Source organism: Periplaneta americana, chromosome 6 (genome assembly GCF_040183065.1).
Source record: "Periplaneta americana isolate PAMFEO1 chromosome 6, P.americana_PAMFEO1_priV1, whole genome shotgun sequence".
Classification (NCBI taxonomy): domain Eukaryota; kingdom Metazoa; phylum Arthropoda; class Insecta; order Blattodea; family Blattidae; genus Periplaneta; species Periplaneta americana.
In genome coordinates this window covers 138782217-138798324 of record NC_091122.1, presented here as the reverse complement: position 1 = coordinate 138798324, position 16108 = coordinate 138782217, and the positions used below count along the sequence as shown (strand labels likewise).

Here is a 16108-nt window from a genome sequence, read left to right as displayed (position 1 = left end):
CTGCACCAGTGCTTGAAGAAATAAAAATTTATTGACGATAATGGCAAGTCACATTCTACACAATCTGCAATTACCATTACTCACCATACATTTCACATAAAACTTTATTGCACCACGTGCAATTTTACCTATCTGTTTTTCAATGTAGTTAACATAAATTCCCTTGTCCCATGACTGAACATTTTGATAAAAAATTCATAAAACAGGGGAAAAAGAAAATGTAATGGACATCTAGGTAACGACACGTCAATAAAATTCTTAAATATCATTTAAAATTAAGAAATAGTTAATTACTGTGTAAGTAATCATACCTGTATGATTCTATTTTTTTTTTCGGAAGTTTAGTACATAAAAGTTACCTATGTAAACATATTCTAAACAAATCTAGATATTTTACTCTTTATTACTGACTTCGAGGAATTCACTTAGAAATTAACATACGTTAGCAGATCTCAAATTATTTAAATATATATTTTTTTCTTTACTTATATATTTTCCCATGTAATACATTTCTCTCAACAACGTAAAATTTTTCATATTTACTATGATTGCTATCTAGATATGAATTATGAAACATCATTTCGATGCTTTTTCCTTTCTTCCGTTTCTTAAGTTTTGATATTTATATATTACTGATATTGAAAGTACGAAACATATTAAGTTTGATGATCATTTTAAAATTAATCTCGTATTCTTTGAGCAACAGGCATTTTGTTTTTTCTTGAACTTAATGCAGCATACTATTTTGCATTTTTTAGAAATGTGTAAAATATTAAAAATTAAGATTATAATAACATTTTAAACTTTTAGCTCTGTTAATTCTGGTACATAACCATTTCACCACTTTCAGAATAGCTTTAGGCTATTGCTGGGCAGGCTTTATGATTTTTTATTTTATTGCTTGTATGACACTGACTTAATTTTACCACTGTTCATATAACATTATATTATTGCAGGTACCCTTCAAGAGTGTTTGTTGGTGACACTTTCTGTTATTTCTCCGGCATGACTTTTGCAGTGGTAGGAATATTGGGTCACTTTAGCAAGACAATGCTATTATTCTTTATACCTCAAGTTATCAATTTTATTTACTCGGTTCCACAACTATTTCATCTTGTTCCTTGTCCAAGACATCGTTTGCCCAGGTTAGTATTATATAAATTTAATATGTAATGATTTTGAGATGCCATAAGAAAGGAAAGGAAATGTTATACAGTTGGACCTCTAGCAATGATACCGGTACCGATACAGCAGTAAACCATAAGAGTTCCAGAAGGTAACTTTTATCAAATAAAAACACTCAAAAGACAGTATTCCACAAAAATTTAAACCTCATTCATTCATTTAGTGTTCTGCCCAAGAGCAGATCTTTCACTGCAAACCCAGCTTTCTCTAATCTTTCCTATTTTTTGCCTTCCTCTTTGTTTCCTCATATGATCCATATATCTTACTGTCATCTATCATCTGATATCTTCTTCTACCCCGAACTCTTCTCCTGTTCACCATTCCTTCTAGTGCATCCTTCAGTAGGCAGTTTCTTCTCAGCCAGTGACTCAACCAATTCCTTTTCCTCTTCCTGATCAGTTTCAGCATCATTCTTTTTTGACCCACTCTTTCCAACACAGCTTTCATTTCTTATTCTGCCTGTCCACTTCACACATTCCATTCTTCTCCATATCCACATTTCAAATCCTTCTATTTGCTTCTCTTCACTTCGTTGTAATGTCCATGTTTCTGCCCCATACAATTCCACACTCCATACAAAGCACTTCACTAGTCTCTTCCTTAGTTCTTTTTCCAGAGGTCCGCAGAAGATACTCCTTTTTCTATTAAAAGCTTCCTTGGCCATTGTTATCTTCCTTCTGACTTCCTTGCAGCAGCTCATGTTACAGCTTATAGTACACCCCAAGTATCTGAAGCTGTCCACTTGCTCTACTGCCTCATTTAGAATTCGCAAGTTTATCTTCTTTGTTTTTCTTCCTATGACCATGTTCTTTGTCTTACTTGCATTTGTCTTCATCCCATACTGCTCACAGCTGTCACTTAGCTCCAGTAGCATATCCTTTAGTATCATTTCCTCTTCTGCTAACAACGCCATATCATCAGCAAATCTCATGCATTTTATTCATCTTCCTAATACTATCACTCCTCCCATGTTCTGAAAACAGTTCTTTACTAAATCCTTCAAATAGATGTTGAACAGGGTAGGTGATAAAGGACATCCTTGACGTTCTCCTCTCACAATTTCACTTCCTTCTGACGTTTCTTCTGCTATTCTGACTTTCACTCGTTGTTTCATATAAAGATTACTGAACAGTCTTTTTTCTTTCCAATCCACACCAATTTTCTTTAGGGTCCCCATCAGTTTATTCCAATTCACTGTGCCAAAAGCCTTTTCTAAGTCCACAAATACTACATAGACTTCTTTATTCTTCTCTAGGTATCTTTTGCTAATTGTCTGTAGCAACCCAATTACATCTCTCGTACCTTTTCTCTTCCTGAAGCCAAACTGCTCTTCTTCCAACTGTTCTTTCATCTTAGAATATAAACATCGATTCAGTATTCACAAGAGAATCTTCACTGAGTGCGATATTAGGCTGATAGTCCTGAACTCCTTACTTTTCTTGGGATTATTTTTCTTCGGTATTAGAATCAACACTGTCTCCGTAAAATATTCAGGCCATTTACCATTCTCATATACGGGGTGGTCCAAAAAAAAAGGTAACTGAAATGCTTGTAGCACACAATATCGCAACTATCGTACAACTAAGTGTTCTACATGTCTTCCGTCATTGGCTATGACTTCTTCCATGTGCTCTACCATCCTGGTAACCATAACATCACAATGTCCTCTTGTTAGATTGTGCAAACTTCTAGGCATTTGAACAATAACATTTTAGTTTTGTAGCTAAACTATATATCTGTATTTGAATTTCCACTATTTTGTTGACTGAATATTTCTGTTTGAAGGATAGGTGTTGTGATTCTAATGATGAAGTCACTTATTATCATGTATAAATTATGAATAATTTCGAGGGAAAAATTGTTCCGGGGCCGGGCATCGAACCCGGGTCCTTTGGTTTAACGTACCAATGCTCTACCAACTGAGCTACCCGGGAACTCTACCCGACACCGATCAAATTTTTCCTTCTGTATCTACAGATCTCAAAGTGGGCTGACAACCGTCAAGCAACCAACTTCGAGTGCACACTAACTCCGTGTGACTTAAATTGTGGTTTTCTGTTAACGAACAGTGACGTGTAGATGTACACGTCACTGTTCGTTAACAGAAAACTACAATTTAAGTTACACGGAGTTTGTGTGCACTCGAAGTTGGTTGCTCGATACACGTCACTGTTCGTTAACAGAAAACCACAATTTAAGTCACACAGAGTTAGCGTGCACTCGAAGTTGATTGCTTGACGGTTGTCAGCCCACTTTGAGGTCTGTGGATATAGAAGGAAAAATTGGATCGGTGTCTGGTAAAGTTCCCGGGTAGCTCAATTGGTAGAGCGTTGGTATGTTAAACCAAAGGTCCCGGGTTCGATGCCCAGCCCCGGAACAATTTTTCCCTCGAAATTATTCAAATCAACTTTACAGGGAGTTATGCCTGAAATCTTGATTTGCATGTATAATTATGTTTCATCATTGTTAAAAAAAATGGATAACATTTCATGCAAATATATTATGAACATTATCAATCTGACACTATAAACTAACAAGTATTGCTTTCTTTTTCTTTAGTTACAACGTTCGAACTGACAAATTGGAAGCCAGTGTCACCAAATTCAAGTTATCAGATTTAAATACTTTAGGTAAACTCAGCATGCAAACTTTTCGAGTCCTACACTTGGTCCGTTGGAAAGAAGAGGATACCAAAAGTGACAAAGAAACATATGTGGAATGTAACAATCTAACACTTATAAATTTTGTGCTCATATGGAATGGACCCACACATGAGGCAACATTGACTTCAATATTACTCATCATCCAGGTTTGTATGCACATCTATCTTGAACCATTATCAACACTACGTAATTGCATGAAGACATTGTAGTACAAAGTTGAATCAAACGAAGTGCCCCTTTGCCCCATTATTCCAGTGTGGAACGGAGGGCTCTCAAACAATTCCTGCATCTGACTCTGTTCCTTTTGAACGCTTTGAGCTCATTATACTACTGAGAGTTTCAAAAATCATTTAATTTAAGGTGAATAGGTGATTAGCCTACTGCACCTGATTGTGGTGTTGGGGCTGCCAAATTTTAGCTTCTAGACCTTCCTCTCTAGATGTACTGAGGTTGGGTTGCACATTTCCTTCCTAAATCCATCTGATTTGGTTATACCACCAATATTCGGTCCCTGGTGGAACTCTGTCACCGATTAATAATATCCACCCCCTGTAACAAGTACTCATCCACCAGGAATTGCCCAGGTATATTTAGTTACAGCCAAGGCTCCCTAAATACCCTGTGCCGAGGCTTAGTAACCTGGCTCTAGTTTCCTCCTAAAAATCTGCTTTCAGGCGAAGACTGATCGTCTCATTGGCTATGGGTACTTCAATTTGTAACTAATGTAACGAAGTAACCTTTTGCTTCGGATTTGTTTTCATAACGAGTTCTTCTTACAAATGCGGTGCATACAATTACAGGAGATGCTGAAAATAAATGTTCCCTGGCAACTGATGTAGTTCCTCTCTGCTGATCAACATAATGATATTCCAGATATTGTTTTCCAGCTCTTTTAATGTATGGAAACTTGTTCGCATAGTAAGAATTTACATCAGGGGACCTTACTGGTCACGAACCATGACTAATAATGTGATTCTTAAAAATTTGTTATACAGTTCCAGTGGAGTTTCTGGCAGTGTTATGTGGTTTCATTCTGCTAGAAGTAACATTAGGATTGTTCAGCCTTAGATTTTGAAAAAAGAATAAGAATATAGTGCATGCACCATTTAGAGATGATAGCTTCATAAAAAAAGATTATTCCCATAAATCTTTCAGTACTTACTGGACCACACGTCAACTTTTATATTCATTCTTGATTACACACTTTTAATACTTGTATATCACTAATGATATGGTGAAACTTGTTAAATTAACAACTTTTATAACTTCAGTGTTTAAATAATGACATTATTATGATACATTACCTTAGGGACTAGTTTCAGCAGGACTTTACGTCATTGTCAAACTTCTTCATTCTACTTCATTGGCAGTCTACGTAAGTAACGCCTTCTTCTGTTATTCGCTGACAATTAGAAAGAAGGAGGTGAATAGTATATTGTGTCACTCTTTAAGATTGACGCATGCACAGACCAACGGAGTTTACTAAGTTGTTCCCCTACAGTGTCTTAACAGTACCGTTGACAGTGCTTCACAATTATCGGAAGGCAAGTGATCAGTTTCCATGCAAAGGCCGACAAATGAGTAGAGGAAGCTACACAATTTAGCATAACATTTCTATTGATTTGAAGATCTAGCTAAGCCTACAGATATGTTTTGCAGCGTGTTGGTTGTATGTTGCAGATTTTGTTTATGAATCAATACGATATGTGATCAATTGTCTGAATTTGTTTATCAGTTACTATCAGAGTGTTCCAATATAACAGATGTCTGAGTTGGAGGATATGTTCTATTTCATCATGACTTCTTTCTATTCAGCAGTGATTCTGTTGCACGAAGTTTTGTGACTAATTTGTAAATCATAGATCTGCTAGATGTTGGAGAATTTTGAAATGTTCTATGAAAGTGTCTTTGACATCTCCGATTTCCATGTTTACCAAAAGTATCAGCCAAATACTTGTCACCATATCACAACACAGTCAGTGATGCTACAGAGCTATCTTAGCTTGCCAGTGGAAATGAGAGCTTGTTTGTTTGTATGAGTCACGCACTATCCGTGCAATATCACATTTTCTCTTCGCCCATTTCCTCATATGTTAGACATGCCATAGTTTGTATTTCATGTTTTCTGTAACTTGTTCAGAACTTAACTGTACTACTGAATACAAGTTGATAAAGTTCTTGATGAATGATTTTGGTTGCTTCTTTGTGTTCCTGTATGTATGTATGTATTGTGTAGCTACTAGTTGTTTATATACTGGTGTTAAATGATCTAATTATCATTTCAGAGTATCAGTATTATATACATTTGGCTCTATTTATTTCTTCTTTTTTTATGTATTTTCTGTATGTTAGTGTGTTTGTAATTTATCTGGTAATGCTGTTAAAATATAGTATGTTTCTGACTGTAGTTGTCCTTCCTTTAACCATTTACAATTTAGATCTGAATCTTCTATCCCACATCAATAAATTTAGAAATGCAGTTATATTGTCAGATTCCAAAGCAGCTATTCTATCAATTGTCTCTAAACACACACCTTCATCTCAAACAGCAGAAATAACTAAAATGCTCTCTCAATTAATATCACTCAATAAAAGAATTGTATTCCAATGGATACCATCCCATTGTGGAATCCTGGGAAACAAGAATGCGGATGCACTAGCAAAGAAGGGCAGCACTGGTACTTACAGACCTGTTACTAAATCTACGTATTACTCTGTGAAGAGATTTATTAAATCTACATACTTAGACTTCAACAAACAAAATTTGATAACTCAATCCCAAGGGAAAAAATGGAACTCTCTGCATCAAAATCCACAGTTAATTCCCGATTTACCACGAAAATCGTCTGTAGCTGCATTTAAATTGGCAACAGGCCATGATTGTTTTGCCAAACACCTGCATAGAATTGGAATATATCAGTTCTCTAACTGCCCATTGTGCAACTCAAACCAAGAAATGGATTCGGAACACCTCAAAATCTGTGCTTCAGTGGCTGGCCATGATAATATCTTTCAAAAATATTGGAGTGCAAGAGGTCAAATGACTTTATTGTAAAACGCCTGGCATTAGAAAACAACAACAACAATTTAGATCTTTGTGTTGATGCTATTCTATATTGTAGTGTTTGCCATGAAATTTCTTTCCTGTCCAGATTTTTTATTTTGAGACCAGTGTTGTTTTCTGTAACCTGTGTATCGTTTTATCTGCCAAATTATAGGAATTAACTCTATGTTTCTTTAATATCTTTGCTGTTAACTCTGTTCCAAATGCAGTGTTGAAGCTGTTCATGATGTTTGCTGTTGGGCTTCCCATATTAAATAATCAAAAGTTACAGTATTAATTTATAGCATTACTTTTTCAGCTATCAGTATAGCTCAATCAGTGGAGGCGCTTGCCTTCTGAGCTGGAGCTGAGCTCAGGTGTGGGTTCGATTACCGCTTGGGCTGTTTACGTGGTTAAGTTTTTTCCGAGGTTTTCCCCAATCGTAAAGCGAATGTCAGGTAATCTGTGACGAATCCTCGGCCTCATCTCTCCAAATACCATTTCTCTATCACTAATTCCATCATATTAGCCCTCTTGCTGGTAACTACTATGTTAAAAACAAAATTTCTGAAAAATTCTTCCCCATCGCCATCTCATCTGAAGTGTTAACAAAAAAAAAATCCTGTTCCATAGGCAGCTTTGGAGAGAGAAGTATGAATGACAGGAAAGCACCAATAATGTTCCATATATTAACGTTCTGTTCATCAGAATGACCTTCTGTGATACATTTTTGAAAAGGTCTTGACAAGCTTAATTGAAATATTGAATACATGGTGTCATTTAAAGAAACAATGTTAATACGCATATCTCATTAATAAATAATGCTACAAGGTTGCCTCTTCATCAGTACTGTAGTATTTCCCCTTTTCAGTTGTACACCTTTTGTATGAAACAATTTTTCATTTGGTGTTTGCGTACAAAGTTGGGGTGGTCAAGATAAATGGGACACTGTACATCGCATGCACTTCTGTTACTACACTTAATTACAAACAACATTGATCTCTTTAAAACATGTCCATTTGCTCATAACTTTTATAGCTCACTTCTCTTCTGTATCTTCGAGGGTTGTTGGACACTTCTCACACATGGCATCATTTTTACATCCTCCTTGCAGACAAAATAATGACATGAATCACATCTTATCATGGTTGAGCTATTTTTAGCGTAGCCACAGGTCACACAACGACCTGTCTTCTTCATAACAGACTCTGCAACTATTTAAACTCGGAGTTCTATGTATTTCTGAAGAAATGTAACAGGAAGTTTAGAAATTTCTGCTCTTTTATGTGATCTTACTAATGTAATATTTATTATTTTCAGGTACTCTGCAGTATTCTGGCATTCTCAATTCGCTATCCATTAGCGTCACTTTTTTATGATGTGTAAGGAATTATACAATATGACTTTCAGACCAAAGATTAACATTAAAAGCATTTATACTTGAGTGTTCTCTATTTAGTAGTTGCATGCAGTGCTTGTAATGATTTGAACATAATTCCTAAAACTGGCCTAAGTTGTGGTAAAACTACAGTCAGAGTATGGTGAAAGAAGAGAATCTTGTTAGTGCGAACACTAACATATGAATAGAACACAGCAAATTTATTATTTATGTTTTAATTCCAAATATTAACGAATATACAGCTGTAAGGTTATTTTATTTCTAGAGAGAACATTCGTAAACGTGTATTTTTTAACGGTTATATTTTATTTTTATCTTTCAACAGTTTACTCTATTAAAATAAAAGGAGGTTCTTTTCAAATGCCACTGGTCATTATCTCTTTCACAGCTGTTTTTTCTTATAGCAATGAACTATTTGTCGATTAGTTATAACTACTTTCATGTTAAAAAGTAGAGGCGCATGTGGCCTACCTGTTACTTACAATATATTCTTGAAATAGCTTGTCTGCCTGCTTTTATGTATCTTCAGAGATGTTCCACTAAACCCAGTGGGAGTTCTTTACATGAAATGTTACAGATCACTGATATTTTATTTAAGTTCATTCAGAGAATGGAGACTATCCTTTTACACTTTGTATTTATAGAGAGAGAGGCAGTGAAAAGTTACAGCACTATGTAGAAGACGTTGGGGAACAATGCTCTCAATCCATTGCTCGACTCACTGGTAAGCTGTAGCAGCATGGTTAGGCATTCAGTTTCATTATGGTAGCCCTAAAATTCCCGAGTGATGGGGATGCAGAGCAGGAAGCGTAAGGAGTGTTAAGTTGATGAGTGAAGTGTTTGTTGAGCGCACGTTATTACATAGTGATGCATTACTACACTTGTTATTGAACATTATTTGTGTCATTTGTGTTCACTATCAGTATGGTGACGTACATATAATATTGCACAACGGATATTTCTATTTGAGATATTTTTCCGAAAGAAGAAATCGTATGATAGTCAGTGGCGTAGCGTCAATGTAAGCTAAAAAGCTTACCTTCCCCAGTTAATAATAATTTCATAATAAACCTGCAGTTTATGGAGAAAATTATTTATTAATTTTAATAGAATTTATATTTACGCGTTAAATATTGTGATGCGGCAGCTCAGGATGATTTGTGATGCAGCAGTAAACAAGACACCTGCACACACCAGCTTTCAAGTAGACCGGTTTCTTCTGTGTAATCCACCCCACAGATTTTCCATCCCTTTCTAACTAAACTACCCTAGTCTCAAGGCTCGCAAGAAGCTAGCTTTAACATTGAAAATAAGTAGTTTCCGAGTTATCCCTTTTCGTTAGTTGTGTTCAGTTGAAGTGTTAGTGTGCATTGTGGCTGATATAATAAATAATGAGCGAAATAACAGTTCCTGACACTAATTTACTTGAATTTTTTTTTAGGACAATTGTATTATCAAGACTGACTTACGAACAAAAGTGTGATTTAAAAAACAAATGACTGACTCCCTTGCTGTCAATGAAGGACACAACCAAAAGACAGACGCATACTTACGTAATGATACTAATATTGTGATTTCTCTAAGTATGACAGGTAGTGAGCTAATGTTATGCTTATACGTGTCTATTTGTTAAGAGATATGTGTAAACCGTGAAATCATATTTTACTACGTATCATTTGATTTCATGCCTTATTGGTGTTACTTACGAGGTTCCAACCAATCTTCGACTGCTGACTGGAAATTGACTACTATTTATTTTAAGACTGTATTTTTGTAATACGTTTTCTCATATTGCATAAAAGACAACTTGAGTTAGCTTCCCCTGCTCAAAATTTCATGCTACGCCACTGATGATAGTACCTTTCGCAAGTTTCTAAGTCAGTTCCATGACGCTGCAATGCCTCGAGACAATACATAACCAAGTTATTCAGAAAATAGCAAGAAACAGGATCTGTTTTAAACAGAAAGACAGAACTACAGAAGAGGGTATTAACAGAGGAGAAGCTTGCAAATATTCAAGTAGAAAGTGTACAAGAACAATCCACATACTCTTGAAGCCTGGATAATGAAATTAGACGAGTGATATCTAAAATCTCAGAGGCGGAGATACGAGCGTTTTGGAATCTCTTAACACAATGTAACATTTGTATCGAGAATGCTGGTCATCATTTTTAATTGTTGCTTTGATGAAATGTAATATTTACGTCAGTTTTCAACTTCATTTATTTCATTTTGAATCTTGCATACACTACTTTTAACACTTGAACATAAGTAATTGATTAACTAGTGGACTTACTCGTGTTAATTATGTAAGTCTGTGCGGCTTACAGCTGTTTCGGTGCTTCATCACACCATCCTCAGAGCCTACTAGATCTCGGTGTCATCTCGTACTTCTCCGCCTGTTGTGTGGGTGCATTTGATTGTTGAAAAGTGTTGAAAAGTGGAGTCAAATAGTGTGTGTGTACTGAAATTGATCTGTGTGTTGAGAATCCAATGCTAACCATACATACAATAACATAAATGCGGACATGGAAATCCTACACATACAACCCAAGAACCAAAAACTCAATACACTAGAACAATACGAAATATACAAACACATTAAAACACACCCTGATCAAATTCTCAACACACAGATCAATTTCAGTACACACACACTATTTGACTCCACTTTTCAACACTTTTCAACAATCAAACGCACCCACACAACAGGCAGAGAAGTACGAGATGACGCTGAGATCTAGTAGGTTCTGAGGATGGTGTGATGAAGCACCGAAACAGCTGTAAGCCGCACAGACTTACATAATTAACACGAGTAAGTCCACTAGTTAATCAATTACTTCATTTATTTATTCATCCATTCAATCATTCATTCATTCATTCATTCATTCATTCATTCATTCATTCATTCATTCATTCATTCGGTAACGCTTAACTAATAATTTAGGCCTACCGTAATGAAATTGAATGCCCACTCGCGCTGCTACAGCTTACTGGTGAGTCAAGCAATGGATTGCGGGCAATCTGTTCCCTGACATCCCCTGCTTAGTGCAGTAACTTTTTGCTGCGTCTCTCTGTATTTTCACCATTCCAGTCGATAAAAAGTAGGCTACACGAATTCACAAACCACAACTCCTACTGCAGTCACTAAAGATTTTACAAATTGCCGTCATTGAATAATTAATTAGTAGTATGCACAGTGGCGTTATCTAGCATTAAAATATGCATAATATAATTCTGTCAGTTCATTAAAGAACAAAGTCAATATAAAGACGGTAATGTATTCTTCTATTCATTTAATATGGATCCAATAATCCTACAAGTACTGACAGCATTGTTTGCAACTTTTAGAGGGACTGCATCCAAGTTTCTAATACTTACTGTAGTAACGGTTATTTTGACTGTGAACATAAACACTGAGATGAAAGCATTCTTTATGAACTGAATCATTGTGAACAGAGTGCTGGTATTGTCTACAAAAATGTATTCTTGTTTCTCAGCCTACAGACTTAAAGCTGTACATTATCCGAATTTATTTTATATGCTTTTATTATAAGCCGTTTTGTAGCTCAGTGTATTGAACTTTTCAATATTTTTACTTTTTATCTTAAATTATATAATCACTTTTGAAGCTTGGTCCCTAATCAAGCACCAGTTTCGTTAAACTTTAAGGGGAGAGGATGGTATTTTTTGGTGAAAAATGAGTAAATTTAAAAAAAAAAAAAATCTTTAAAATACTCTGTGATATGTGTGGAATGCATAGCATAACATTTTGTGGGTATTTGTGCCCTTATCGGGTGTTGAGTCGCCATTTTTAAACTTCCTGCGTTATGGATTTTTAAATCACTCTCCCACTTTTATTGTTGTTTCCGGTAAATTAAATTGTGGAATGCATTGCATAACATTTTGTGGGTATAGGATATTGAGACGTCATTTTTAAACTTCTGCGTTATGGATTTTTAAATCACACACCCCCTTTTATCGGTTTCCAGTAACTTCATTTTTTTTTTTTTTTTTTTTTTTGCTACATTACCAGACAAAAATGGATATAATTTCTGAACTATTAAAGATACATGCATGAAATTTAGAAAACGCATTCTTTAGACTATTAGGAAACTTTTCTCTGTAACAGAATTTTGTTAATTGATTTCATTTTAAAAATACGTCCGTTTGTTTGCAAGGAAGGAAATCAGAAAATTGTTATTAAATTTTAATTGTTTATTTTACAAAAGTAGGGACCAATATCAAACTTCTGCTACAGACAGTTTGTAGAATATGCTTTTGCAAATACATTGCAAAAAACTGTTTGAATCTATCTTTAAAAACGGTTTAGATATATCGGTTTTAATACAATCCTGCATTGGGTACATTTTTTTTCAAATTTGGGCCCCCAAATATATATATATATTTTTTTTTTTTTTTCAAAATATTTATATTTGGTTGAGTTGCTATAGCTATGAGCTCTCTACATACAAAATATTAATATTTTACACCAAATAGGAAAAAAGTAAAAAAAAATACCATCCTCTACCCTTAAGTCTTTTAGACGCCATTCTCTTTTCGATTGTTAATCTTACATAGATTTCGATTAGTACTATCACTTTATCACAACTCACATCTCAGCTCATAAAGAATGAAATGCTGGGAAAGAGAATTAATATTACCCAAGAACATCTTTTCTGAAGCCTAGTGATGTTTATGAATAACTTCCTTTTACAACACGGACTAGAGTTGAAAAGGTACAAAAATCGGCTTATTAATTTTGAAAGAAATAAAGTTTGTAATGAAAATTGTTTTGCCCTGTTATATCCGATATCTATTCTTATAGTTTTCGTATACAGTATTTATGTGCAATGATATATTTCGTGATTTGATTGAGATTAATGACATATGCAATTCTTAATTTATATAAGCGAAATAATTAATATATAGAATTCATTGATATAAAAGATTGTACATAACATTTGAAAATACAATAAAATCTGGTTAATCTGTAACCCGATAAGCCAGACTTTGATTAATCTGGACAGCCAAAAAATGCAATATGTGATAATTATGATGATGTGGCAACAGACCTTGTTCTGCATCACTCGAAACAATTTGCTGCAGAAATTGGCTTAAAATACGTTGTCTATTCTGTTGGACACTTTGGGGTTTATAGCCTTCACTGATAATCTAATCACCAGTCTGACTCGAATATCTCACCAGTATCACTACGAGATTTGAGTAATTTATGCTGCTTTATGTAGGCTTATATAAAGTCTATGCCTTTTAAATGTATAATAGACGTGTTTTGTTGCTGTAAGTAGAGTTTTAATTCCCTGCCTATTGCTCTTTTAAGTTATTTCAGTTAATCCGGACTTTAGTTACAACTTATCAGCCAATTAGTCAGGATTAGAAGCCGTTCCACTGTATTTGAACCATGGCCTAGTGATCTCGCTCAGGTTACGTGGGCAGCAGCACGTGGAAATCTTGCACAGTACGGTAGATGTATTTTCGTTTGCAATGCATTCTAGGTTATGCTTTAACTACCGTGGAATGACTTCTAACAAGGTATTAGTATACTGACTAGGACAAAAATTATCCTTTGTCTTCATGATTATGTACAACAGTTTTAAATTCTTTTGTTAATACATTCACAGAAATAACTACCTGTCCTTTACCTTCCTGTTAAAAATGTTCTACTAGTAAAAGAATTATGGTACTGGTTTTGCACGGAGGTTGAATTCCAAGAGATTTCATACTACACCATAATTGAATCGGTTATTGTTGAAAGGAACTAAGTCCATTTTTTAAAGTTTTGAGATAATCGAAAAAAACTGTTTTGTGAATTTTTCGATTATCTCAAAACTTTAAAAAGTGGACTTAGTTCCTTTCAACAATAACCGATTCAATTATATTTCATTTTTAAAACATTTCAATAGCTGAAATGCTGTTACTGTATATGATTCTGTAAAGGGACTGAAAATTAATATCCAGAAACTAATAAGACATTGGTAAATTAATATTACTATTATATTAGCGGAGAGAATTGTTATGATTATAAAATAACTGTACTATTGAAATGTCTAGTTATGACATTGTGAGAGTGTTCTTTAATCAGAAATATGTAAATTGTTAATATTAATATTTTTCCATGTATGATTTCTAGGCTATAAATTTTTTTGTTATATTTTATCTTTTTACTTCAATTTGCTATCTACATGTTTGGAAATTATACACAATAACAAAGCTTCTCTTTGTTCATGCATCATTCTCCACCATTGTTGTAACTATTTTTATTTTAAGTTTATGCATTGAGGTACATTTCATTGTTTGTAAGAAAGTGCCTTAGTTTTAATGGGTAAATTGTAGCCCATATCCTAAATAAAGTATAATGCAATAAAATTATGAAATGGCTTAAGTGTGAGTATATATTGTTATCGTTAATCATTATATTTATTTCTCAAATTGGGTCATTCTGCTAAAGAAATATAATAAACATATATTGTCTTTTGAAGTATTGCTTTTAAAAGAAACACGAAATGGTCGAATGCCATTATAATGAATTTCTGGAGACATTTTGCCATTTCTCCATGCACAGTACGAAGGACGATCCTATACAAAGATCCTATACCTCTCTCTGAACTGATGTAGCTATCTGGTGCTGCATTTGAAGTTGGTTACCGCACATTAAATGTTAATGCAAAAGATCTAGCTTGAACACATGGCATTGGCTCATCTTTTCCTTCAAAGAACATTACTTTCGTTTTCCTTTCATTACTGCCTTGGTTGATATAATTTACCTAAGACTGCTCGATGGACATTGAAATTCCAGTCTTGCTAAATCAAGTGGGACAATAATGCGAAGACAAAAACCGTTTGAGTCTCAGGGGTGAACAAACCACTCACTAAATTAGGAAACAATACTGTACTATGTGTGGAGTAGAGCGAGTATAGAGTAAGGAAACTACGGTACACAAAATGAATTCGTTCAATCGGTCATATTTTCATGAAGGGGAATTATTTATTCTCGTTGTAGTGAGATTTTCATAAAATTTACAGTCGTAGAATTGAAATATTTTAATATAGAGCCTCTTGGAGGTAAGGTTTGGTGCCAATTCATCCAGGGAATTTTGGCCCAGGAGCATTTTCATCCTCGGAACTTTCTTCCATTGGATAATTTGCCCAAAATTATTAATCCAAAAGAAAGTTCAACCAATGAAAATTGTCCCAAATGTATAATTTTATTGTCTTATGTATTATATTTATGTATTATATTTTTAATTTCGAAGTTCTGTCAAACATCATAATTTACATTGCCATATTATGACCACAAGCATGCAAATATCCAATAATATTCCATCATCTTTATGATACCATACTGGGATGCAATGTTCTGCAGCCTAAAATTCAGGTTCTGGTACTTCCTTTTTTGTGGTTCTCTGATTCGACGTCCAAGATCTAACTCCCGGGCCATCGTGTCAACATCTGATTACTCCTTCTGTATGTGGTGAAAATTGATGGGTGCTTTTTAGCTACAATGCTTGCAAAACTGGTATGCCAGGCTTCGTTTCTAGCTGCTTGAAACTGGTTCCATAACACTGGCTGATTTCGAGCTTCAACTGCAGAACGACGACCTTTTGCTCGAACATCAATATATGTCCTCTAAAAGTATTTAGCAAAATCTGCCATTTGTCTGGGGATAGTCCGAAACAAAGCATCAAAATTTGGCGAAACTTACTCTACAGGTATGAAGGCCAAACTAGTTAGCTCATCGAATTTTTGTCTTATTGTATTATCATCCTCATCGTTGTATGTAGCCTGAAGCCCCATTTC

General features: G+C 34.7%; 1 protein-coding gene across 1 annotated transcript in view; it reads left to right on the top strand.

Moving 5' to 3' along the window:
• Positions 1 to 14702, top strand: part of Alg7 (Alg7 dolichyl-phosphate N-acetylglucosaminephosphotransferase) — a 31180-nt gene extending 16478 nt beyond the window's left edge. Inside the window, exons 5-7 of the mRNA XM_069829065.1 lie at positions 957 to 1145; positions 3745 to 3994; positions 8212 to 14702. Coding sequence (XP_069685166.1) covers positions 957 to 1145; positions 3745 to 3994; positions 8212 to 8277 — 505 coding nt within the window. The 3' untranslated portion in view covers positions 8278 to 14702. The remainder of the gene's footprint in view (positions 1 to 956; positions 1146 to 3744; positions 3995 to 8211) is intronic.
• The last annotated feature ends 1406 nt before the right edge of the window (positions 14703 to 16108 follow it).